This window comes from Amblyomma maculatum, chromosome 5 (assembly GCF_055883805.1).
Source record: "Amblyomma maculatum isolate TAMU_Amacu chromosome 5, ASM5588380v1, whole genome shotgun sequence".
NCBI lineage: Eukaryota > Metazoa > Arthropoda > Arachnida > Ixodida > Ixodidae > Amblyomma > Amblyomma maculatum.
This window is the reverse complement of record NC_139348.1, coordinates 126,830,836-126,855,506: the sequence shown is the minus strand read 5'-3', so window position 1 is coordinate 126,855,506 and position 24,671 is coordinate 126,830,836. Positions and strand designations below refer to the sequence as shown.

Below are 24,671 nucleotides of genomic sequence, written 5' to 3'. Positions count from 1 at the left end.
TCTCCGCGAGACGAGGAGCGAGGAAATGCCTGACGACTTTTCATGCAGGCGGGGACATCTCTCCAAGTAAACCTTTGTCTTCTTAATTCCATAGCTACGCTGTGCAATCCCTAGTTCGGTTATCTCCTCTAGCGAATGCGCAGTTTTGAGCTCCCGAAGCAGGATCGCGTATGAGGATAGAACGATTAACGTATGCGTTTTCCCTTTATAAGCGCCGAGTAATGGCATTAATGACATATATCTGTTTCTTGAGGCCGACTTGGTTCCGCGATGGCTGCTGCGGCACCGCCAGTTACAAACAGAGGTGCGAGATACGAGCCGGTACGAGATACCTAAAAAAAAAACCGACAACCATCATTTCAACACGAAAGAGAGAAGAGAGAAAAACACTTTCACGAGTTTTGCGAAAAAGCGCGCCGTCACTTTTTCATTCCAATTTTTTTTTCTTGCCCCCTTTGTTGGAGCGCGACGGCGGCCAGAATGCGGCAGGAGGAGGAGAGAAACAACCGAGCGCGCGCGCGCAAATACGTGCTAGAAAGCAGCGCGGAGCAGACGACAGCATGCTTTTCTATGCGGCGGGGAGCAGACGACGCGGCCGCGTTGCGCGGAGGTTTTGACGGGGTCTCCATGGAGGGCGCTGACGCACAGAGCGGTGCAGCGCCCCCTGGCCCAGGTTTTCTCCCCTATCAGGCATGCTGTCGCGAGTCTCGCTAGCGACTGCACGCGTCACGTGAAGTGACTGCGCTGAGCCACCAGCATAGCTAAGCGACCAGCAATGCTAAGCGATTAACAGCGACACAAGCTTCAGACAACTGCAATTTGATCGACTCAACTAAACGGCTGCTGCTCTGAATGTCCAGTAATTACTTCATCAAATCTGTTCCTCCAATTTGCACGTAGTCTGGCTGTTTCCTTTGCCTAAGCCACGCTACAAACCCGCCCGAGAAAGAGGCACGGTGAGAAGGTACACCGGTCGCTGTCCATTAACGTGTCAGCTTTGCGCAGAGGCAGTGTCGCATCCTATGAAGTCTCGACTGAGGAGCGACTATTGCTAGTTGAAAACTTTTCCCAATGCCCCGCCTGGATGACGTGAAATACCGTCGGCCGAGGCAATTTTTGGATGGCCCTATCGGGCCTCGTATCCCAATCCAAAAGAAAGAGTAATACGGGTTCCCTGCTCTACAATTATCATTATTATCGATGGCGCAGTGGTTACGGCGCTCGACTGCTGTTCCCAAGGACGCGGTATCGAATCCCGGCCTCGGCGGCTGCTTTTCGATGGAGGCGGAAAGCAAGGCGCCCGTGTGCTGTGCGATGTCAGTGTACGTTAAAGAACCCCAGGTGGTCGAAATTTCCGGAGTCCTCTACTACGGCATCGCTCATAGCCTGAGTTGCTTTGGGACGTTAAACCCCACAAACCAACCAACCATGTTGATAACTGTACGTACTAATCGAATACTATGAAGTACGTCATTTTTTCTGCACCATGAAAGTTTGCTTCGGTGCCCCGAATTGTCTCCGGAAAAAGGTGCGTGCGAGAATGCCCAAAAAGTCACGCTCCTCTGTATGGCAGGTGTAGGAAATTGCCCTGACATTGGGAAAAGCATACATAGACCAAACGGGCTGTTGTATAAATGGGCGTATGAGGGAGCATCAGCTTTCGATGAATAACGGGAAAGGACGCAGTTCGCCCTTATACTGCGGCGCATGCTCTTTGGCTACGTCTGATAAGTCCCGGTCGCTTATTACCAAACCATATCCCGTAGGAGCACTCGACAGACGACGCGATTCCTCTGAGCAACGCCACCTGGTGATATATTGTGAATGTATTGTCTAAACGAATAATAATGCATTTAAAGGCCATCTGTCCCCGTCGCTTTTGTGGCGCACTGGATTAACACCACCCACCTCTGGACTGATGCCACTGAAAAATCTGTTCGACTACTGTGTTGTAATATTTTTTCGAATTTTTTTTTCTTTCAGTTGCATTCGCCGTAATTATTTCCTGCCTTCAGCATGTGTATGTTACTTTTAGGTTGCGTAATTATTTCCTGCCTTCAGTGTGTGTATGTTACCTTTAGGTTGCGTTCACTCACACATTTCCGTAACAATCACTTAGCAATTACCTTCACCGTAATTATTTTCTGCCTTCACTGAGTGCATGTTACCTCTACGTTGCGTTCAGAGACATCTTTCAGCAACAATCGCCGTTTATCTCGCTGAGAGCGTCGTTTGCTTTAGTGCGCCTACGGGATATGGTTTGGCAATACGCGTCCCGGTCTCTGCTGGCTAGAATCAAAATCTCGAGGCACAGTTGTGACCAGACGGAACATGACCTGGGAGATTGGATTGCAAAACCTTTATTTCCTCGCTCAGAGCAGGTCTAAGGAGAGACGTACTAGATAGCCGCTAACCCATGGCTGGCGGCAACCTCATTGTCGCTCTCGATGGTTCGTAGTTTAACCTTCGGGTCCGAGCTGACCAGCGTGGCTTCCTACCGCTCGGGAGAAGGGAGCTGTATTAACTTGTATTACAGCGCGAACCACAAGAAGGGACGACGACAGACTGGTTCGCGCTGTAATACAAGTTAGATATGAACCAACTAGCCCGCCAAGCAACCGTTCTGGAGCTGTATTAATTCCGCCACATGCGGATCATTCTGGCAGCGTTTTTTTTTTTTTTCATTCAGAATTCGTGTAATGAGTGCGTGAGCGAGGTATCTAGCAAGTTCAGTTCAGTTCAGTCGTTCAGTCGTGTCCGACTCTTCGTGACCCTATGGACCATGTCACGCCACGCTTTCCGGTTGCTGGCATGTGCGCTGTAGGCAATGATTTTACAACCGTCCAGCTCTAAATATGCGTGTTTTTTTTTTATGAAAAAAAAAAATATTTCGTGAGTATGCACCCGTCTTAACGCTATTATCGTCCGTGTCTTTATTAGCCCACTTGCCTTGCGTAAGCCCTTAATGAACATTCAGAAACGCCCACGTAACCTGCTGTAGACGCGATGAGGAAAAATGTACGACTGATGCGTCCTTTATGACGAATTAAAATAGCGAAAAATTCTGTTCTAACGACGAGATAACTTCAAAGCGAGATGGCTTACTTGGAGGCGCTCCGTCATGTTGGCAACATGATTTGAGCATACGGGCACTACAATGTGCATACCTCGAGTTTATGTTACGGTTCGATTTGACATAGCGTTTTGTTTGTACGTGCTTTAAGGCATGTTATCCGGTGTGCCCATAACGACAATTCATACTGGCATTACATTTCTCAGCGTCAGAACATCTCTTCTGCACTCATCGCAGTTTTGGTAGTGGTTCGAGGAGATACTGAGACAGAGTAAAAGCACTGGTGTTGTTCTGTTTATATTGTCCAGACCCTGGTCAGCGGCACTTTCACGTGCGCTCATTACACAACCCTAAATAGGAGTGAAGCATTACTGAGGGGAAAAGGGAAGGGGTTTGGGGACCGCTTGCTGTTGTTCAGAAGCCACGGACACTTCTGGCTTGGCTGGACCACTTCATGACCCAGAATTGCGTGTCGTGGTCCTTGGTTGTGCTTCGCAGGTCCTAAGCCTCCTGTGAGGGATCTGGCGGGATGTCATCGAGAGGTCTATGGCGTATACATGCTCACGTCATATGATTTAAACTGTTACTTCCCGCAAAAGCGACAGAGAGGATTTACTAAAGCGAGAGCTTTACCAGTCCCATTAATCGAGAACCCCGTCGGCGATGTTGCAGTTTTCAAGGTACCCAAACCCAGCTGCCGTCGGCAGCAGTCCAAAGCCATATCGAAGCATGCATGAGAGGGAGCAGTGGCGACAGTCTAAAGTGATCGTCCTTCGATCGAGCCAAGGACAACCACTACAACCGTGCCTGTGTGTTCCTCCTCGCATACACACGTCATTACACACAGGCAAAGCGGGCGAGCGTCACCTTAGGTACGCAGACAGCGACACGACGACAGGAGCGACACCATGATTCCCCCGTTACCCTTCACCCCTTCCAGTGACGTCACTATAAACTGGTCGACATAACCTGCGTCCAGTACACCCTCCCCCCTCAAGAATAACCCATAGCCACAACACGCACGCAGAAGAGCCGGGCCGTGCGAAAAGAGCTTTGCTTCGTGTGAGGAAAAGGCTTGCGTTTCGCAGTACAAAATTGATCGCCGTTCTGGTTGTACTCTTCAACGTCCGCGACGACATGACGATGAGGAATTTCGACTAAAAGGGGCCGAGTCGATGCGACGCAAGTGGAAGCAAGACGCAGAGGTGCGGCAACAAAAAGCAAAGGCGAAACTCCACAAATGTGAGGAGGGTGAAGAAATGAGACAAAGAGAAGTTGGGGCAAATGTTCTTCATCTTTGTCATCATGTTACTTGCTTGTGTCTATTCAGTGGTTTCTATGGCGGCGGGAGGAGTTTACACCATGTAGCGATCTCATTGAAAGTTGTGAGTGGCTTTTCCTGGTAGGGCGGCGTGCACACGGGCCTATCAACGTGAGAGAAGAGGAAAGTGAAGCGCTGCTATCACGCATGCCGTCGCGAGTCTCGCTCGCGACTGCACGCGTCACGTGAAGTGACTGCGCTGAGCCACCAAGCATAGCTAAGCGACCAGCAATGCTAAGCGATTAACAGCAACACAAGCTTCAGATAACTGCAATTTGATCGACTCAACTAAACGGCCGCTGCTCCGTACGCCCAGTAATGACTTCATCAAATCTGTTCCTTCAATTTGCACGTAGTCTGGCTGTTGCCTTTACCTAAGCCACGCTACAAACCCGCCCGAGAGAGAGGCACGGTGAGAAGGTACACCGGTCGCTGTCCATTAACGTGTCAGCTTTGCGCAGAGGCAGTGTCGCATCCTATGAAGTCTCGACTGAGGAGCGACTATTGCTAGTTGAAAACTTTTCCCAATGCCCCGCCTGGACGACGTGAAATACCGTCGGCCGAGGCAATTTTTGGATGGCCCTATCGGGCCTCGTATACCAATTAAAAAGAAAGAGCAATACGGGTGCCCTGGTCTCCAATTATCATTATTTTTAATAATTGTACGTGCTAAATATTGGCATCAAAGTTAACATATTGGCATATACCGAAAAACGCGCCTAAGATGCGAACGAACCCAGGCACCAACTAGATCACATCTGCAAGCTCTTCAGAAATTAAAGCAAACAGCGCATGGGATGGTTGCAAGCGCCTTAATATCTGGGCCTTAACGAAATGGGTATAATATAATTTAAATACTTGCTCAAATCCCACGTCGTACGCGATGTGGTCGCTGACCTACGACACACACTTAGCCTTCACGATAACAGCTTATCTTCTATAATCTGCTCAACAGAATGCACATGGCTGACTAACAGCTCTCCCTTTTTGACATTTGTGCTGTGAAAATAGCCCCCCACCGCTGTCGGCTATTTTCTTAAACCACGTCGAAGCGTGTATATTGCTGCACACTCGCTTCAAACACCACTTCGTCCAAGCGCGAGTTTGAAAAGTAGGAACAGAAGCACGCGCGCGCAAGACAGCTTTCTTTAAGCACGGAAATGCAAGCACGCGCAGAGCGAGTAGACTGCGGTCAGGGCGCGCGCGCGCAAGCAGCTATCAACAACGCGAGCGACAAAGAACGCGAGCGCGCGCAATGAGAGTTGCTCCCGCGTGCAGTCGCTGCAAAGACACGAAAGCCTACAGAAGAGGTATTCACTCCGCCCGACCGATTACATGGCGTTGGCCGGAGAGGGCGCTGTTTACTGGCGCCCGCAGCGCCACCCTGCGATGCTTGGGTCCCCTATAAGCTGGCAGACATAACCCGCGTCCAGCAGTTCCACCCGCCTCAAGAATAACCCATCGCCACAACGTGCGCACAGAAGAGGCGGGCCGTGCGAAAAGAGCTTTGCTTGGTGTGGGGGAAAGGTGTGGTGTTTCGTACAAAGTGTAGCGCCGGTCTAGTTGTACTCAGTCTTCAACGTCCGCGACGACATGCAGATGAGGAACTAAGCCTAAGAGGGGACGCGTCGATGCGTCGAAACTGGAAGCAAGACGCAGAGGTGCAGCAACGAGACGCAAACGTAAAACTCCGCGAATGTGAGGAGGATAAAGAATTGTGACAATGAGAAGCAGCAGCAATTCTTTTGCTTTCCCAGTCGGAAAATCTACAGAAAAATTTCTGTTATGACAGAACTTATGTGCTGTTTTTCACAGAAAACTTGTGACAACAGAACTTTCTGTAGTAATATAAGAACTTTCTGCAGTTAAAACAAAAAAGTACGACAGAACTAGACAACAGAAAACTACTAAAGAAAAACTACAGAACTACAGAAAAATACTACAGAACTACTGGAAAATCAGACGTTTGCAGCTGAACTACAGAATATTCCGTCCTATTTTTGACATGGTTCTGTAGTTTTTTTGTTTTTTTTTTCGACTGGAATTATCGCACCTAAGCAGTCTTGAATATCTCCGCAGAATTTTTTGCGCCAATACGTTTAGCAATATAGAATTAGGGCAAATGTTCTTCGTTTTTGTTTTAATATTACCTGTTCGTGTCTATTCAGTGGTTTCTATGCCGGCGGGAGAGTTAGTGTACTCCATGTAGCGATCTCATTGAAAGTTGTGAGTGGCTTTTCCTGGTAGGGCGGTGCGCACACGGGCCTATCAACGCGAGAGAGGAGGAAAGTGTAGCGCTGCTATCACGCATGCCGTCGCGAGTCTCGCTGGCGACTGCACGCGTCACGTGAAGTGACTGCGCTAAGCGACCAGCAATGCTAAGCGATTAACAGCAACACAAGCTTCAGATAACTGCAATTTGATCGACTCAACTAAACGGCTGCTGTTCCGTATGTCCAGTAATGACTTCATCAAATCTGTTCCTCCAATTTGCACGTAGTCTGGCTGTTTCCTTTATCTAAGCCACGTTGCAAACCCGCCCGAGAAAGAGGCACAGTGGGAAGGTACACCGGTCACTGCCCAGTAGCATGTCAGCTTTGCGCAGAGGCAGTGTCGCATCCTATGAAGTTTTGACTGAGGAGCGACTATTGCTAGTTGAAAACTTTTCCCAATGCCCCGCCTGGACGACGTGAAATACCGTCGGCCGTGGCAATTTTTGGATGGCCCTTTGGGGCCTCGTATCCCTATCCAAAAGAAAGAGTAATACGGGTTCTCGTAGGCAATTCAGGCACTTCTTTAAGGCTTGGTTAAATGGGTACATTATAGGGCATTTCGTATGATGTGGGATCTTAGGCCTGTTTGCTATTTTATTGTGTCAGAGTTAATAGAGATAGAAATTAAGGGGTCAGTCACTTAATATCCGAGTTCACTGACGCGAACGGGAACCAGCAAGGGCAGCCGAGGGCGCGATCAGTGTAGATTAGATTACGTCACGTTATTAACAGTTATCGCCGTCATGTCATGTCCTGAATGGCTGAGCTTAAGTGTCCCCCCTACTATTTCATTCGGAAATAAGCCATGGAATTTAGGACTGTCAGAAATGAGTTGCTGATTGGAGAGATGACTGCCACACGCAACAAAATTCTCTGCAGCCACATAACAGCTGCCACTGGTGCGGCGAGAGTCATAATTATGGTCTGCTTGTATGTACACTATTTCTGCTGCTAATGTATCGCTAAAATCAATCTTATCTTTGTTTTACGACACTGTGTAATAAATGGTGCATACATTCGTTTGATGGTTGTCTTTAATTCTTTCACTGCGTACATTAGGAAGAGAAATTTGCTGTGATTTTTTTTTTGTTAAGCACGGAGTATCACACACACTGCCTATACGAACACCTAATTATGTAGAAACAAAAATGCTCAATTTGTGAAACCAGAACCAAGAAATTGCGATCAAACCTTTCGGGGCCTTCCCTGGGACGCACAACGTTGTGGACCCTGCTGGTTGTGAACTCCGCTGGTTGTGGACTCTGCTGGTTGGGGGATGTTTTTGGGTGTGTCCCGAAAAAATGAGTACTCTCTAGGGATGTTACACAATTCCCGATGGGTAATGTCCGGGAGATTTTTGAAGATTATCTGTTTTCTTATGGGACCTTAAAACTGGCTGGAAGGCACTGTCATGGGTAGGCCTTTTACGAATACGCTGTTAAATTTCAAACCATCGTTCGCAGTGGCTTCGGGGCAAATCAACATAGGTTTGCCGACGCCCAGAGTAGAGCATTCCCTGCGCGATGTTGTAACGCGCGTTCGCGGAATCCGGTGTTGCGAACTTGTCGCCTACTTACAATATGCCACTTTACCGAAAACAAAAGTCTCAAATGACAGGAAGTTGTGCAAAAGCGAAGTACGCATAGCGCCCTCATTGGGGGATTCACGCAATAACCATTCGCGCTATAGTTGTGAGCTTCCTCATGGAATACTCTACCTACTTCGATGGGCAATCATCGTCGAAGTAGGGGGAGAGCAGCGCGGCGAGCGTAGCCAAGAACACTATGAATTGCTTAACTAAAAATAATTAGGGAGTCTCGAACTTATTGAGAGTAGTCGCGATAGCGCTTTGCACACCGCCTTTTCAATACGCAATTTTTTAATAATTTGTTTAAGTTAGTTTTCGGGAAAAAGGAGGGCACACTATTTATTTAATTTCTCCGTGGATACCGTCACTTACAGTTAGTTGTAGGTGCAGATGTCGTCGATTAGCATCCCTATCACAAATTAACCTGCACCTTGACGAGCAGATTTATGCTAACTGGGAATCAAAACGACATGACGTCAGCTGAACACTTAGGAAAAAACGGTTGCGTCACTATTTTGACACGATATCACGAGCGTGCAACCGAGTTCGATTCCGTGTATGCGCAAGATTTTTAGCATATGTTAGGACCACACGATAGGACCACATATTGTCCAGATATATGCGAGTTCCTTCGACGAGATTGATATATATTTATTTATTTCACATTTCCTTATGATCCATGCAGAGGGCATTAGAGGGGGCGGGGGAGGTACAAATTTTTAGACAAGTTAACAGTGCACAAAAGGATATTTAACATAACATAATAAACAACTCGAATAAAAAAAATACTACTCAGCAACATCAATACACAAATATTGGCAGGCGAAAGTAAATGCAGATTTTATAATGCTAAAGAATTATCGAGGGTTCAAGAAACTTAAGAGATTGAAAAAGAAGGCAAGGCTATGCAGGGTGTGGTATAAAAGAGTGCAACTGAAAATCCCAACAGCTGTAATATCAATTAGAGAAAGAATCTTGATAACTGAGCATTGTACAAGTAGTCTTACCAAGAGGAAGCGCACAGAAGAACGGTCATGCAGCATCATAAGTGAAGAAACAAAAAAGTGTCTAAAGTGCGAAGTGTTCCCGTAACCACTTTTTGAATTCTTCAGTATTATTAGTGGTAAGCAAAGCGGCTGGAAGGTGGTTCCACTCCCGGATGATGTCCTGGGCTGGGGACAAACGATACAGAAAGATTGCTTGAATATGCCTATCCCAGGGCGATCAATTGAGCAATCAGTGACTCCACTATCAAGAACACAAAGATGAGTGCACACGCCACAAAGAACGTTTAAACTTCCTTTAAAAGTAAGCGCGATTACGTCAATGCGTCCCCTCAGCGGCCTAAAATCCTCTTTCCATTAAAAGTAAGCGCGATTACGTCAATGCGTCCCCTCAGCGGCCTACAATACTCTTTCCATATCACATCGCGGACGTCGACGTTGATATCTGTTTGTGTGTATATTTATTTATTATCACTATGCGACGCTACAGGCCCCGAAAATGAATGGCGTGTTCACCAAATGACACTCAAGGCCTTCTTTCAAAATAATCCAAGTAACGAGCCTCGATGTCATAAAAGTAGCACGTTCGACTCGCGACCCAATTACAACTCACAATATCGATTCTGACCTGAATGTCCGAATTTTCATTTCAGCGCATTCAATTTATGCCACATTCTTGCAAGCCGTAAGATTGGTGTGTGCGCTCTGTTCTAGCTGGTCCCTAAACGCGCGTCCGGCATGAATGAGCTTTATCTAAACTACTTCACTGACACTAGCAGCGCGTTCAAGGCAATTACAGTTGACGCATGAAAATGTCCCGATACGAGCGTACCACGCTCAGTTCATCCGGTGATGTCGAAGGCCTGCAGAGCGCATCTGCCACACATGTGCGACTCACAAACTGCAAAAACACAGTTTGTTTTTTTGTTCTTTCCCTTCCTTTTTGTGATCAGACGAAATCGAAGCCTAAATAAAAATAAAGCAAGCCCACTACAAGAGAAGAAAAGCTGGTCACTCTGCAAGCAACAACTGCTGCTAAGTTAGCACAATTTTTCCGCGTATACTCTTATAATCGTTGTGTATCTTCTTAACGGTGAAAAGTGCGACCATGTGTCAAGCCCCAGTTAAAAGCAATCCTGCTTTTTCGCGCATGTGCAGGGCAATTAAGGAGAGGAGGAGGTTGAGGGACTTGTTTCGGCTGTCGACGACCGGCGAGGCTTGAGGACGGATTCGTGCCATCCAGACTGCTACCACCGCCGGCACAGCAGCGACTGCCGGTCGCCGTCCTCGCCGCTGGACCAGGACTGGACGTCTTCTGCGACCCATTGCCTAACGAGGCAGCAGCAGCTTCAGCAGACGACATCGGTGCGTTCGCTGTGTGATCCGACCGCTTACGGAGGCACCACCATGGCCACACGCAAGAGACCGCCCGGCTACGGGGGCTACGTCGGCTCGTACTACAGGTACCGAGAGTGAGTAGACAACGCCGTGGAGTGGCGGTTTTTCTCAATTTGAAGAGCAGAAGCGAAGCGTAAGAAAATGAATTGGACTAGTAACACTGGTGTTGCCCCGTTTGTTTCAGGCAAAAAAACCAATGACTAGACAACCAACAGGGTCTGAAATACGCGTAGGGACGAGGTTGAGGCAAAACGAGCATCATGTTTTCGCCTCGTCTTCGCCTTGTATCCGTCCATAAGCGTAGTTCAGTTCGCTTTGAACATGTGTTACCAAAAACTAGCCTCGAAGTTATCGTCTTGATCAGATGAAATATCCTGTGATAAAATACCTAGCAAGGTCCAATTATAAGTTCATTTGATTTATTACAACTGCTCTTCGGTGTAGAATACAGCCTAATCGGCAGACTAAGTGGTCCCAATTGAATACGTTCACGAGATCATTTTAAGGCCCGCGTTGTAAATTTGTGTGATTTGTGAAACTGCACTCGTGTCTTAATGGCGCACGTCGGTGTTTAAATGCGCGGAGGAAAAAAATAAGTGGTGCAAACCCTGAACTATGAAATCGTAAAGCTTTCAGCAGTACACACTTTTCAGGTAGATGTAGGCAAATATAATCAATTGAGTGGAGGTAAAATGCTTGCCTAGTGATCCTGTAACATTTGTGCTGCCTTGACGAGCAACGCGAATTGTTGTTCCCTAGAAGCCGAGGACAGGACCCCGTGTGCCTTGGATTGGAGCTTTTCAAATTCTGCTCCTCTATAGGGCAGTAAATTCCTGCCAGGAGTAAAGAAAAAAAACACCTTTCGGTTAGAAAACTTCGTTTGCACGTCCTAGCTCTGCAATCAGTTCACAGGAACGATATCCAGTTCTAAAAGCAAAAAATTTTGGACACGTGCGAAAGTTTCCAGAAAACAGCAATTTTAAATCCAATTTCAGCTTCGGTGTATAGTCGTATGTCTGCGCGTGTTACGATTGCCCGAGCGCACGCATGGTTTCGATAAAAGCGTGCTCTAAGCTCGTCGTTTTATGTTTTTGAATTCTTGGTCACTTTGGTTGTCGACTGGGACACTGGGACACGTTTTGAGTTGGGAACCCAACTCAATACGTGTCCCAGTTTTGCGCAGAAATCTTTCGATTCGGCAACAGCCTCTTTCTCGTTGAGAAAATACTGCTCTTGAGCCAATCAAGCCAGCATTGATAACGTTTTTTGTCATCCCAGTGAACGTGCTATCGAGAACGTAAAACAGAAACGGTGCTACGGGACATGAATCACCGTAAAATTGGAATACTCCCCAATTCGTGTAGTGAATGGCTGCAGCATATAGCAGCAGGAAATGCAGAAGCACAGCAGGCCATGAGAAGAAAGATGGTACATGTAAAGGAGATGCGTTTACTTACGAATTACAAAAGCCCCTTTGAGAGAGGTGGAAATTTGCTTTCATGGATGACTATCTGTGATGTTGTGGGCGCAATCATGGCGTCCATGATAATGACAGCAGTGTGTTATGAAGATCCCAGTCCTTCGACTTTCGCACCTACGCGCACCGACATAAAAATTAAAGAAGACGATTTAGAGTGGTTAGGCCAAATACAAATTCGTTTGGCTGGCATGTTAGGCTTCACTTCTGAGTCCATGCGAGGCTCGATTTTCAAGGCCAAGCAAGCTTCGAAATTGTCGAAGTCGGTTACTAGGGGCCTTAGTAGTAGGGTACTGTAAGACCCTTTGCGCATAGATGGAATTTAATTTAGATGGCGACATGAAAACGACAGTGCGAGAGACTGCCAGTAAAGCACTCAGGCTGCTGTCAGGGCAGAGGGCACAGTGGACTTAACGCAGTGACCAGTGAAGCTGGTCTGCTATAGTCCTTTTTTGTGCGCCAGCGGGATTGATTCGCGCTTGTGAGGTAAGCTACTGTGCCTGTATATATATTTCATATGCCTTCTCCCACATCGTCACCCATCATGATCTTCTTTCTTCTCCCCTTCCCCAGTGCAGAGTAGCGGGCCAGATTTGAATTATTCTGGCTAACCTCTCTGCTTTTACTTTCAATAAATCCATCTATCTATCTATCTGCTACAGTCCTGCTACGGTATGTAAACGACTCGCGAACAAGAAGTTTTGGATTTCATGACAAGGACATTAGGCTGCGGACTCAAAACCATCGGTGAAATCTGAGGTTGGCCAGTTTTAGTGCTAGCGCTCTAAAATTATATTGATCAACAAACTGGTAACGCGCAAAATCAGCGCTATCGTGCATGCGATGATGATTACGAGAGGAAATATTCAGCCGCATCTGATGCCTGTGCTTCTAATCTCCCGATTTATTTGCTGCAGAAAGTTTTCTAGTGATGAAGAAATGGGTGAAAAGCATTCTGTTGCTAAAAGGCCTATAAATCATGCAGTCATCTGCAGGTAAATGGGCGTTGAATGATACGTTAGCGCAGAAGTCGTTCAATAATCTAAACATCGATGGCATTCCGGGAAAATGGCTTACGACACATCTGTGATAACAAAAAATAAGATGGACGAGCAATAACGCTAACAAATTGATGGCGGTTGACTAAGGAGTTATACGTTCAGTCAAGTACAGAGCAATGATTGTAGAACAGGGCTGTATTGTTAAAAGAAATGAATTTTTATAGGGGTTTAGGACTGCGATTATTTTTCTTTCTTTCTTTTTTTTTTTTTTTTTTTTTGAACAAGCAGGTAATCGTATGGAGATGGTTTAGGAAAACCACTTTCTGAATAATGACGAAACCAAGACAGAAAAATTTGTAGCCCGTGAATGGAGAACATGCTCCATTGATTTTTAACAGGAGCTTCTAAAGGCCGAGGTGGCGCAGTGGTTACGGCGCTCGACTACTGTTCCCAAGGAAGCGGGATCGAATCGCGGTCTCGGCGGCAGCTTTTCGATGGAGGCGAAAAGCAAGGCGCCCGTGTGCTGTGCAATGTCAGTGCACGTTAAAGAACCCCAGGTGGTCGAAATTCCCGGAGTCCTCCACTACGACGTCTCTCATAGCCTGCGTCGCTTTGGGACGTTAAACCCCACCAACCAAAACCAACCATAAAGGAGAAATATATAGGCCAGCACTACAGCGAAAGAGACGAGTGCCTTTTGTTAGAAACTCGAATTGTATTGCCTGTTTCCCAGTAGTGTGGAACTAAACCGGAATATTCTAATGCCTGAGCTTTGTTTTCTACTCGCCTACCCATTGTAATCTTTTTTGTCAAACGCACGCTGCATCCAGGTACGAGGCTGTGGACGACAGCTGAAGTTGGTGCGCTCTCTAACGTGAATGTCGGTTGCCAATAGAAGGCGCGGAAAGTTCTATTGTTGGAACGCACCGCGTGGCGTTGTCGCTCAGGTAAAACTTTTGCTGCCCTTGAAAGGAAACCTTCGAGAGGCTTAAAAAAAAAAAAAAACAATATCCGCACAATAGCCAAAGCTCGCCCTTCACTGGAAAATGCTCCTTCAATCGTGTCCAGACTCGTCTCAGCCGCTGAATGCTTTTCACAAAGTCAGCCTGAGTATAACTGAGAGGACAGCTCTATAGTAATGAGATGTCAGCGATTGAACAAAAACATCGACGGGGCCGTTTCTGTCGCTCTATATATTGGTTATTTCACTGAAAAACTGATCACTGCGGCCACCTGTAGACACCAAAAGAGGCATGAAATAAACATGGTCTTTGTTTTTGTTTTGTCTCGCGACTGCTTTTTCTTGTTTTGTCCGTCACTTTCCGTGTATGTTATATGCCGTGAAGCCCAAACTGCTGCGACAGCAAAAAATTTACTGCCTTTCCCAAGACTTCGCTGCTTCTTTGCAATCAACGATTTCATAGTTTTCGGCGTCGTGAATTGGCTTTCCTAATTTGTTTGTTTTCTCCATTCGAGACAGCCCGTCCCGCTTGCGCACATATCGCTCTTCTCTAGTCGCCGACATCTCGGGCACTTCCAATAAAAGGCTTGCGTGCTGTCATCCCATAGGCCGACGCAGTCTGACCTGCTTTTATTTGGCCTCTCCCCGTGACGCTATATTGCTCCGTTCTTGATCAAACCAGGAGGCCTCGGCGTCGCCTGACGGACAGGCCGGCGAGACAGCGCTGCCCTCTATGCGCGCACACTTGAGATGGGCTTCCTCGCTCCTCTTATTGGGATACGCTCTCTTTCCGTGCTTGACATCACCAACGAAATCTAAAAAACGCACTTGGGACATATATATGTAGGAGACAGCACCGGTACACGCGAGGACAGGCGCTCTCGGAAGAGTTCAGACAGGCCCTTGCTTATTTTCTTCCCTAAGAAGAACTGTCCATTCCTTGGCTTATTATTTGCTTGACGTCGGCCAACTTGATATTTTTTTTTTATCTTTTTGTACACTCAATAAACGATTCCTCAACTAGACGGCGACATGACAAGAAGGCAAATAAATAAGTGCAACAGGACAAAACACGCATACACCGGTTCAGAACCCTATAGCAGATGCCGGCCAACGTGACAATGCCTGCGGTTTTGTTTTCCCTTTTCCAAGTCGCTTTTGTTTTTAAAGAAATAGACCAAACTCTCTGACTGTACAATCTGCTTTCATTGCCCGGCCCTCGCAGCTTCAAGCTCGTGGCACATATATGAATGTGCTACCTTGCAAACAGCGACTCAGTATCGACGTAAGGAAGCAATTCATTTCGAACGCGCATTTCCTACATCCGGGCGGGTTATCTCAATCGGCGGTCTTCCTCCGCAGGCACCGAGGCGGCGCGTACAGCTCCGGTCTTAGCAGTCGTCGGGCCGTGGACCGTCGCTTCCTGTCCGTGTACATGGCGCTGGTGTTCCTGCTGCTCTTCGGTTGCCTCTTCCTCACGCAGCTGGTGTCCGACGCGCCCAACCGGGTCCTGGACCCGCTGGAGCCGGGTATTCTCGATAGCCTTTTCCAGGTACGTTATAAACGCCAGCGTTGAAACGCATTGTGCCCACTAAAAGCTTGCAAAACCTCGTGCGGGTATAACGGTACAGTCGCGAGTAAAAGGAGGCCGACCCAGGTGGGAATAATGGGCACAGGTCAAACTCCTGACCCGCGCAGTACATCGTGAGCAATCAATGCCGAAAAGTGGAGACTGCACAGATCCGAGTTCTCAGTATTGAGCGGTTACCGATAAGTGACCCTACGATCACAGCAGTCTTCGGCCCCTGGCCAGGCCACGCGTGGTGAGCCTCTGGCAGGGCCCTCCGCGCCCAAGTTGAGGTATAGATAGCGCTCTCCCCTAACCTTAAAAGAAGGCTGTGCGGAACATGAAGTCAACCGGCCCCAAGGCCTCTACAATCTTGGCGAAGTCTAACCCAAATGTTACACGTCCGATGATGCAATGGAGACAACAGGTGACGATCACCCATGCCATCTACATCAATCAGGTGCTGAAGCTCCTTGGAGAGCCCTAGAACTGATAAAAGCTCGCATCACTGGGCCAAAAAAAAAAACTAGTTTTCCAACTTTTCTCATACAAGATGGCGTTCTTAGTTCAGTGGAACTCTAGATGACTTTTAAGCAACTATAACGATATGTAAGACAATCTTGTATCACTCTGACCTGTACCACAATGTGTACAGGAAACCAGTCTTGGTCTACAACACACAAATATATTGAAAATAAATAAGATTTTCCGCTGTGACAGAGAGCAAGCCAGAGGTGATGGGCCGTTATCATAGTAAATGATGGCATTGCAGCCAGGGAACATAAGCTTAACACTCTGTTTGAAGTGGTAGAAGCCACCTTACATTCACCCAGTGTGCTCCGTTTATATTGAGCCACGCTGAGCAATAAGACTCCGTGACTTAAAATACCTTTTAAATCAACCACCAGAACCTTATGTGGTAATTCGAGATTTTAATGCACATTCGCCTTTTTGGGAAGTAAGAAGTGACCAAGTGACGCACGAGGCCAAATTGTAGATTGTATTTAACGTTCACTAAACACGGGTAAACCAACCTACTGCTCCCCGAGCACGGGAATGATGAGTATTTGAGATATATCTTTGTGTTCGACATCAATTTTTGACAGTTTTAATTGGGAGGTTTTGATAATCTGTACGGGAGTAATCACCTACTAGTGCTAATCAGCTTGTCATCATCACCAAACATCATCCCACACAAACCGATGTGGTGGAAGCTCCAGTTAGCTGACAACAACAGGCATGCATTTTTAAAACTCCTCTGATCACTGGGGGGCGTATGGATGTCCTGCAGCCTTGGTGGACAGAACACTGAGGGACATGGGCAGTTGGAAGTGTAGCCGTTATTCTTTTCTGTGACATGATGGCGCAATCGGGTCGTGACAGAGCTTCTACTCATCGGACCAAGGAAAACTATAGGATCGCCGCGAAAAATTAGTGAAGCGTGGTCATAAAAATATAATGGGAAGCATAATGGTAAAATCGGCCAAGTGTGGATGGGTTCTTCTAACTGTGCCATGAAATGCTGCGTGCTGGTATGCAAGAACTGCGTGGAGCAATAATATCGTCCGCGACTTTTCTTCTCTTAGGTATCGCGCGCACGTATCGTTTCAAACGAAATTGTTCCGTTTAATTTAGGAAATGCAGGACTGAAAATGCATGCATCACAGCCACGTTTCCCATGCATACAATTAACGTTCATTCGAATGAGTAGTTTTTGTTACAGGCGTGGGTTAAGTTACAGGTGGCCTAAGGTGCAGTTTTGGACAATAAAGAAATGCCTTTTTTTATTGTTTTCATTGCAACACGACATGAAGAATACATCTTGCTGTGACGCACGGTGTATGCCATGGAGGAAGGAAGCAACTTAGGAGAGGCCCTTGCCATTCCCAATGCATTGGAGAAAGTGTGGCGGAAGTGACGTCAAAATTTAAGGTTAGCCAAGTCGGGCCATTAGCAACGGCGACACTGTTGCTATGAAAACTCGGGCCACTAGCAACAGCATTGCTAAGGGCCCTAGGTACGTGAGCATCGCGGAGAAATAGAATGCGGAGAGTAAAGGAGGAGGAGAGACGTTGCAGCTAAAGCCTTATTGAGGGGCTTTAGTTGCAGCGTCCGGTCGCGGCGCGGCCGCGCCGGCTTCAATAAAATGACGTCAGGGCCTTTCCTAAGTTCTTTCCTTCCTCCATGGTGTATGCCCATTTAGGGCTAGTTTTCAGCGAAGTGGTACGCGCGGGGCTGTGCAAAGGTTGTCACTACCCTGTCTCAACATAAAAAAAAAAATTACCAGATACCTCGGTTTAACGTTTTCCCGTTGCTCGCGTGTTCACAGTCAGGCGACGAGGGCCACCGCGACGGCGGCCTGTTCGCGGGGGGCACCGAGAGCTCCGACTTTCCGGCCGACGCCAACATGAGCACGCTCGTCGAACTGGCTGAGGCCCGGGGCGACCACTGGCAGCGGGTGCGACGCACCAACGACCGCTTCTACGTCTTCTCGGCCTACCTGGACGCCCGGAGGGTGCGCATGATCCGCGTGATCGCCGCTGCCCGCACCCGGCTCACAGACCGCGTGGTATGCCGCATTTTCTGGCGCACCATGAGCGACGACGAGTCCTTCCAGTCGGCCACGGTGCTCGCCTCTAACAAGCTGATCCGCGAGAATTGGAACCTTCGCTACTCGGCCTTCTTCCTGCTGTGCCCGCTTCCGGCGGGCATGACCGGGGAGACGCCGCTGTGGGTGTCCGTGCAGCGACTCAACGACCGCAGCATGCCGCGCAACCTACTGGCCGTACACCGCCGGGATGACGACTCGGCCCTAGACAGGCTGCCAGAGGAGCGGGAGCTGGCCATCTGCGTCAAGCCCATCCACTACGAATATAACAAGGTACAGAAAACCTCCGCTGGAGTTGTCCGCTAGGGTGCCTCGATAGTTCCGTGTCTCTTCGTTCAGGGTGGCGACACGTTGGGCCTCGCTGCCATAAACTTGGTACATCCGCCGCATAGGCTCGCTCTCGTGGTCAGTTGTGTGCGGCTGATTTTGTTTTTAACGACACGCCTAAATGGCACCGCTTTCGCTCATGTTTGAAACGTTCGCGCCATATGACCATTTAAAGCCATTTAAAACTGTCTCACTTGTTTCTGTGGACACCTCAACCGCGCCGTAAGGGAAGGGAAGAAGGTGGGGGTGAAAGTGGAAAGGGAGAAAGAGGAGCCGTAGTGGAGGGCTACGGAGTAATTTCGACCACTTGGGGATCTTTAACGTGCGCTGACATCGCACAGCACAAAGACACCTCTTCGTTTCGCCTCCATCGAAACGCCACCGCCGAGGTCGGGTTCAAACCCGGGTACTCCTGCACAGTATTCGGGCGTCTTACCACTGCACCACACCGACGGGGCAAGTTCTCATGGCGAGCCATCACGGCGACTGGCAAAAAGTGAGAGGCCGTGGTGATCTGAGGATCAATTTCCACCACTTTGGGGTCAGCGTAAGCTGTTTCCGTGACTATTGAAAGCAGTGAGTATACAAAAGTTCTCAGCGCCACGCGCGCGGGACTTTCAACTCGGAAAAGGAGAAAGAGGAGGGCGATAACGCATGCTGTCGCATGCCATGCTTTCTGTCTTAGCTCAGGGCTGTTCTAATGGAATATGACCGGCAAAGGAATACGCTTTGTGGAATGAAAGTTTAAGCATTTCGACTAAAAAGCTGCAGTAGCGTATATGTAGCAAGCATTTCGTGAGATGCGAGCTAAAACTTTGCAGTACGTCTGGCAGTGTCCTTACCTAAACCTCACTACAAACCCGCCCCAGAAAGAGGCACGGTAAGAAGGTACACCGGTCGCTGTCCATTAACGTGTCAGCTTTGCGCAGAGGCAGTGTCGCATCCTATGAAGTCTCGACTGAGGAGCGACTATTGCTAGTTGAAAACTTTTCCCAATGCCCCGCCTGGACGACGTGAAATACCGTCGGCCGAGGCAATTTTTGGATGGCCCTACGGGGCCTTGCAACCCAATCCAAAAACAGACAATTTACTAGTAACTTTCGTAGTCTGGGAAATAAGTTGAACATTAACGGTCGCTTGCGTGTGCTTTGCAGGTGCTGCAGTTCGCGGAGTTCATCGAGCTGAACGTGGCACTGGGTGCGTCGCACTTCGTCTTCTACAATCACACGGTCGGCCCAGACGTGGGCTGTCTGCTGGAGCGGTACGCCAGCGAGAACCTGGTGACGCTGCTGCCCTGGGAGCTGCCTATCGCCTCGCAGCGGGAGATCCGCACCGAGGCCCTGTTCGCGGCGCTCAACGACTGCCTGTACCGCGTCATGTACCGCTTCCGCTGGGTGGCCATGATCGACCTAGATGAGTTCATCGTGCCCTCCGGCAACATCACAATACCCACCATGCTCAAAAGGCTCCAGGAAAGAAACAAGGTGCGCGCCTCGTTCGAGAGAACATACACGCGCTTTTATGACTGACAAGCTTTCCTGGACAAATCGAAACAGTGGCACTCTAATGACTCCTCGCTAATCCGTCCAGTCCCTAAGCAAAATTACAGGGGGCACTTAAAATACTCAGGTGCGGTCAAGGCAAAAGCGTTTTGTTCGGAGTGTTGTCATTTGCAATGAATACAATCAATGTTTGATTGCGAACAATACTGCTCTAGGTTTCGAGCCTTCAGCGTAGCACGGCGGCAGCCACGTACGTCTTACCACACCCCACGTGACACTAGGGTGTGGGCTGGCAGGAGCTGCCAACTTGGATCTCTCGTTTCACATGGGACAGCCACGTCAGAATCAGCCTGCTAGGACCCTGGCATTCACGTTACCCCTATAGGCCGCTAAGGCACGTTCATATGGATTGGTTACAGAAGGGCTTTATATGTGGGCTGAGGAAGAAGAAAAAGAGAAGCAGAAGAACGCTCGGTCACCCGCAGCTAATGCTTTCGCTCAGTATTTGGTTCAGCAGCGTTGAACCCTTGTAATTTTTTTTAATATAGGTCATGTGATTTGTTGGTCCAGGCCAACTTCTAAAATGTTTGGGGCGGATCATGGCGGACTTAAAAAAAAATGGCATCGAAATGCTTGGGGTCTAGCCCAGATAAACACAATGCTGCAATGGTTCGTTTGATTCACGGGTTGTTAACGCCACTTTCTCGAACCACGCTGGATTTCCATTGCAATTAGAAGTAATGCCTTCGCATTAGGAATTTACATACGCCGGACGATTTTTTGGTAGAGAGGCGACATTGTTTAGTGCCCTTTCAATGCACTCCTATTTCTAATCTAAAGCACTTGAGCAGTTACGGCTTACAGAAGCTAGGATGCACTTTGAGGTGACGAACAGCTGAAGCTCGGGCAAGCTGTCCCGAACTACCACAGTAATACCACAGCTGACTTTCCACGTAGGTATACGGAAAGTCTATTCGGAGAGTGTGTTATTACGACTAGTACATGCTGTCCCATTATGTCCTCCTACATCATTGTTTTCGTCATTAGTAGCCTCCTTACGAACAGCTTTGACCACTGGTCCCTTTCGCTGTAACCCCGTATTTTCAGAAGGCGTGCTTCTGTTGTGCTCACTGAATAAACGTGATGACATGCAGTAAGTTCATTAGCATGTGCAGTACTTGTAATGCGACAGCAAGGTAACAGGTGATGATTTCATGTAACTGACTGGATTCCAAGAGGGCGTAGCAGAGGCGTCGTCGAGCTAAGTAGGCGGTGAGGTTACAAATTCTGCGGCGATAAGACTACCACACATGGCTATGGCATGGCAGAGGACAAGGTTGATTGGAGGGACATAGGAGAGCCTTTTGTACAACAGTTGTGACAGCTAGACTGATAATGATGATGGCGCATAAACTCACTACCTTGTGTGCAGAGCGGCCGTGCTGGAGCCTACTCCTTTCGCAACGCCTTCTTCTACCTGCAATGGCCCGACGACCCCGTGGCCGCTAAAGACAAGCTGCCCCTGGTGACACTGCGCAAGACCATGCGGAAGCTACACCTGCACGCGCACCGGCAGCGCTCCAAGTGCATCCTGGAGCCCGAGAGTGTCGTCGAGGTGGGAAACCACTTCGTCTGGGAGTTCCTGGCCGGCAAGACGACTGTCAACGTGGCGTCGAGCGTCGCCTTCTTGCACCACTACCGCGTCTGCGAGTTCGGGGGCAACGATTGCGTGAACGCCACCTCTGTGCGAGACACCAAGGTGTACTATTGGAAGCCTCGCCTACTGGAGGCCGTCGGGCGACGCATGAAGATGCTGCGGCGCAGGGACCTCGCCTGTCCTGGACAGCCGCCCAGGATCAGGCCCGGCAGCGGCAGCAACAATAACAGGACGTCGCACACAGCGGCTCCAATTGTGGCTCCGTCGTCGTGACCTTCCCCGCCGTCATGACGTGATAGAAAGGAACGAGAGTTTTAAGACTGCAACGTCGTTGCAGCTTTTTCCATCAGGCGCCTCGAAGCCCAAAGCGCAGAACGGGATGTTGCTGTCGGCGATGGAGAAACGTTTTGAGGCACGAATCTTCAAAAACCGGTTTCCTACAAGACCGAAGTACATGATACGCACTTAAACTCCGTTCCTGGATGTTTGGGAACGAAATACGAACATTTTCATGAAACGCCGAAAACACGCTACCGCGGTAAATTTGTCGATAAGCATTGAAGTTGGTGTGAATTTCGTCCATGCAGCTTTAAGCTGGAAGATTCCCGGTCGAAAATAGCAATGTTCACAGGCAGGGTGGACACGAGTGTATATGTGGCACCGACATTACCGCGGCAGCCCCGATAATCAACGTACCGCCGCAGAAGGTCAAAAGTGTCCACAGCCGCAGAAGACGCATGCATCCTACTGCAGCTGCTTCAAATTTTTGTTTGTACCGAAGCGATATGGTGTTATTTTCCTCGGGACAGACAGGCGGCGAAGGCTGGCGAAGGAAACGAGGTTATAACGGATGCCTGATAAACACTGAGTCAGCCGTCCCCAGCTCATTGCCGACATGAAAAATCAAAGGACACGGCATTTTTTACGCTGCCAATAAGCGTTCGGTACGTGCCCCTGCCGCTACAGCCTTCCTCATCAGTGTGGCTACGCAGATGTAGTGGAGAGATGCGCACGCCATCTATCTTGACGGGCCCCACACGTCGATCGCTTCTTCCTCATCAAGTACAGGCTCTGCACTCGTTCCTAATGCTGCCTTCCTGTTCTGCGTCGCCATGAAAATTTTATACATTATCCGTCGGTGTGAACGGGTCATCCAAACCATGCTGCTATCTTTGACTGAAGCCTCCGACATCAAAGCTTTAGCAATACACTGTTTGCTACAGGCAAACATGATCTGGTGGTAGCAGTGAGACAATTTGGATTCCGACTTGAGGCAACCACGTTCTAGTCGGTTGGCGCGTCACACAGGCCATCCCAAGTTTCGCTGACAGCATACCGGAAATTCGTCCAAATCATGTCCGTCTCGATTTTGACGGCTTGTTTTACCTGCTTCCGCTCATCCGCTGCTTCGTTTTTCCCTCCGGTCTTGAGGGCAGCGACCTGTTCATGGATGCACAGCTGCAACTGTGGCGTGCGCGTTGTCCAAGCGGAAACGATGGTGTGTCGTGTCAGTGCTTCGGCTTCAAGCGAGGAAGTGCGAGAAGTCCCAGTCCATTATCGAATGTTTTTGTGTGTGCGTGTGTGATCATGTTGCGTGGACACTATACGGATTTTGTGGCGCGCACTAGTCCCACAGGACGCCGGGACGTGGTTTTATATGTTTGCAGATGGATAGGAAGGTAGCGAACAGACCGAGAGCGGTAATACGTCTTTCCCATACGCAGCCTGGGCTCCAATTCTACTTTTTTTTTTTTTTCACTTCTGATGATAGAAAACGGAGCCTCGTACGTGTGGCCATCTGGTCTATTTTAGTCTCCGGGACACAGATTCCCTTGAATGTGATTGCCTAGTCCCTAACACAGATCATCGCTTATGGGCGTGACGTGTCGATAGCTGTGAATATGTGCCCGCGGCCTTGTTTTAATTTGTTGTTTAGTAGCAAATAATATGCGTAGATGCGTGTACTGTAGAGTAATTTATTTGATTTTATATATGTTTTTATATTTTATTCTTTTTAATCTTTCCCGTGTTCGTAACTATTTTACACACGACAGGAGTATTCAACAGCACAAAAGTTGATGCATTTACGTGAACGAAGCCAGATGCACGGATTTTTGTCTTCGTGATCGAAGAATTATAGGAAGCCCGTATGTTCCTTCGTAGCACCGGTGAGTATGGACTCAAAATCAAACCCTCAGTATTCGCTTTGTATATATGCGCTTTTGGCGCAAACTAGTCTTCACTCAATCAATCAACGTGCTGATTAGAGCAGCCATGGCTTGGTCTATTGGTAACGCTGTAATTGTGAACAAATTAATTTGCGTAAATTTTCACATCTGGTGCCGCACATCCTGTCGGCCATTAGCAACACAGATGTATTCCGGTTCTCAATTCAGCGCTCTTATCCAAAGGCTGCTGGCTTCCGGGCGTTTCTTCGGGAATAGTTTTTCCTTTTCAACCTAGCGGATACCTTGAATAGAATAGATTAGATTGTACTGTTTTCGCTTTTCTTTATATTTAACTTTCTTATGAAGAGCATTTATAAAGTTTATTACCAATGCCCTGTTTTCTTAGTTCCTAGAGGAAGTGGTATCACCCTGAAGTTGGCTAGGTACGGTTCCATACATTATCTTTGCCAAACACATCTGTCCTAAGGAGGTGTGAAAAAAATGACCTTGGTTGCTTTCGGGGTGACGCTGGTACTGCTTCCATACAATTGTCTTCCTTAAAAGTTGTCAGGGTTGTGGACTGATATATATGAGCGCTTCGTTTTTTATGTCTAGTATTACATCGTCCAACCAAGTATGTTCATCTTTACAAGCTGCGGAACACGGACGCCCAACTTTGTACGCTGACAGCAGCGCGATTAGCCTTCCAAGTCGCCCTTTGTATAGAACAGCATAGCGTTGCATAG

At 48.2% G+C, this 24,671-nt stretch overlaps 1 protein-coding gene and 4 non-coding genes across 5 annotated transcripts; all 5 read left to right on the top strand.

The window, feature by feature from the left end:
* The first annotated feature begins 993 nt into the window (after positions 1–993).
* LOC146189480 (U4 spliceosomal RNA) lies at positions 994–1,135 on the top strand. The gene has a single exon (XR_014707757.1). It is a non-coding gene; the product is annotated as a U4 spliceosomal RNA (small nuclear RNA).
* A 3,708-nt stretch (positions 1,136–4,843) lies between these two features.
* LOC146189479 (U4 spliceosomal RNA) lies at positions 4,844–4,985 on the top strand. Its single transcript, XR_014707756.1, has one exon. It is a non-coding gene; the product is annotated as a U4 spliceosomal RNA (small nuclear RNA).
* A 2,002-nt stretch (positions 4,986–6,987) lies between these two features.
* On the top strand, positions 6,988–7,129 carry LOC146189478 (U4 spliceosomal RNA). Its single transcript, XR_014707753.1, has one exon. It is a non-coding gene; the product is annotated as a U4 spliceosomal RNA (small nuclear RNA).
* A 3,223-nt stretch (positions 7,130–10,352) lies between these two features.
* LOC146189476 (uncharacterized) lies at positions 10,353–23,512 on the top strand. Its single transcript, XM_084604285.1, has 5 exons — positions 10,353–10,731; positions 15,459–15,648; positions 17,993–18,544; positions 19,753–20,082; positions 21,533–23,512. Exons 1-5 carry the CDS (start codon positions 10,667–10,669, stop codon positions 22,028–22,030), a joined length of 1,635 nt encoding a protein of 544 aa, XP_084460411.1. The 5' UTR covers positions 10,353–10,666; the 3' UTR covers positions 22,031–23,512.
* LOC146189477 (U4 spliceosomal RNA) lies at positions 19,516–19,657 on the top strand. The gene has a single exon (XR_014707754.1). It is a non-coding gene; the product is annotated as a U4 spliceosomal RNA (small nuclear RNA).
* Positions 23,513–24,671: the final 1,159 nt, after the last annotated feature.

What these genes read in the sequence shown, in the direction of transcription:
- LOC146189476 (XM_084604285.1), top strand. Translation starts at nt 10,667, where the DNA reads ATGGCCACACGCAAGAGACCGCCCGGCTACGGGGGCTACGTCGGCTCG. An exon ending in TCGTACTACAGGTACCGAGA is followed by an intron (nt 10,732 to 15,458) that starts GTGAGTAGACAA and finishes CTTCCTCCGCAG; the next exon opens with GCACCGAGGCGGCGCGTACA. An exon ending in TTCTCGATAGCCTTTTCCAG is followed by an intron (nt 15,649 to 17,992) that starts GTACGTTATAAA and finishes GCGTGTTCACAG; the next exon opens with TCAGGCGACGAGGGCCACCG.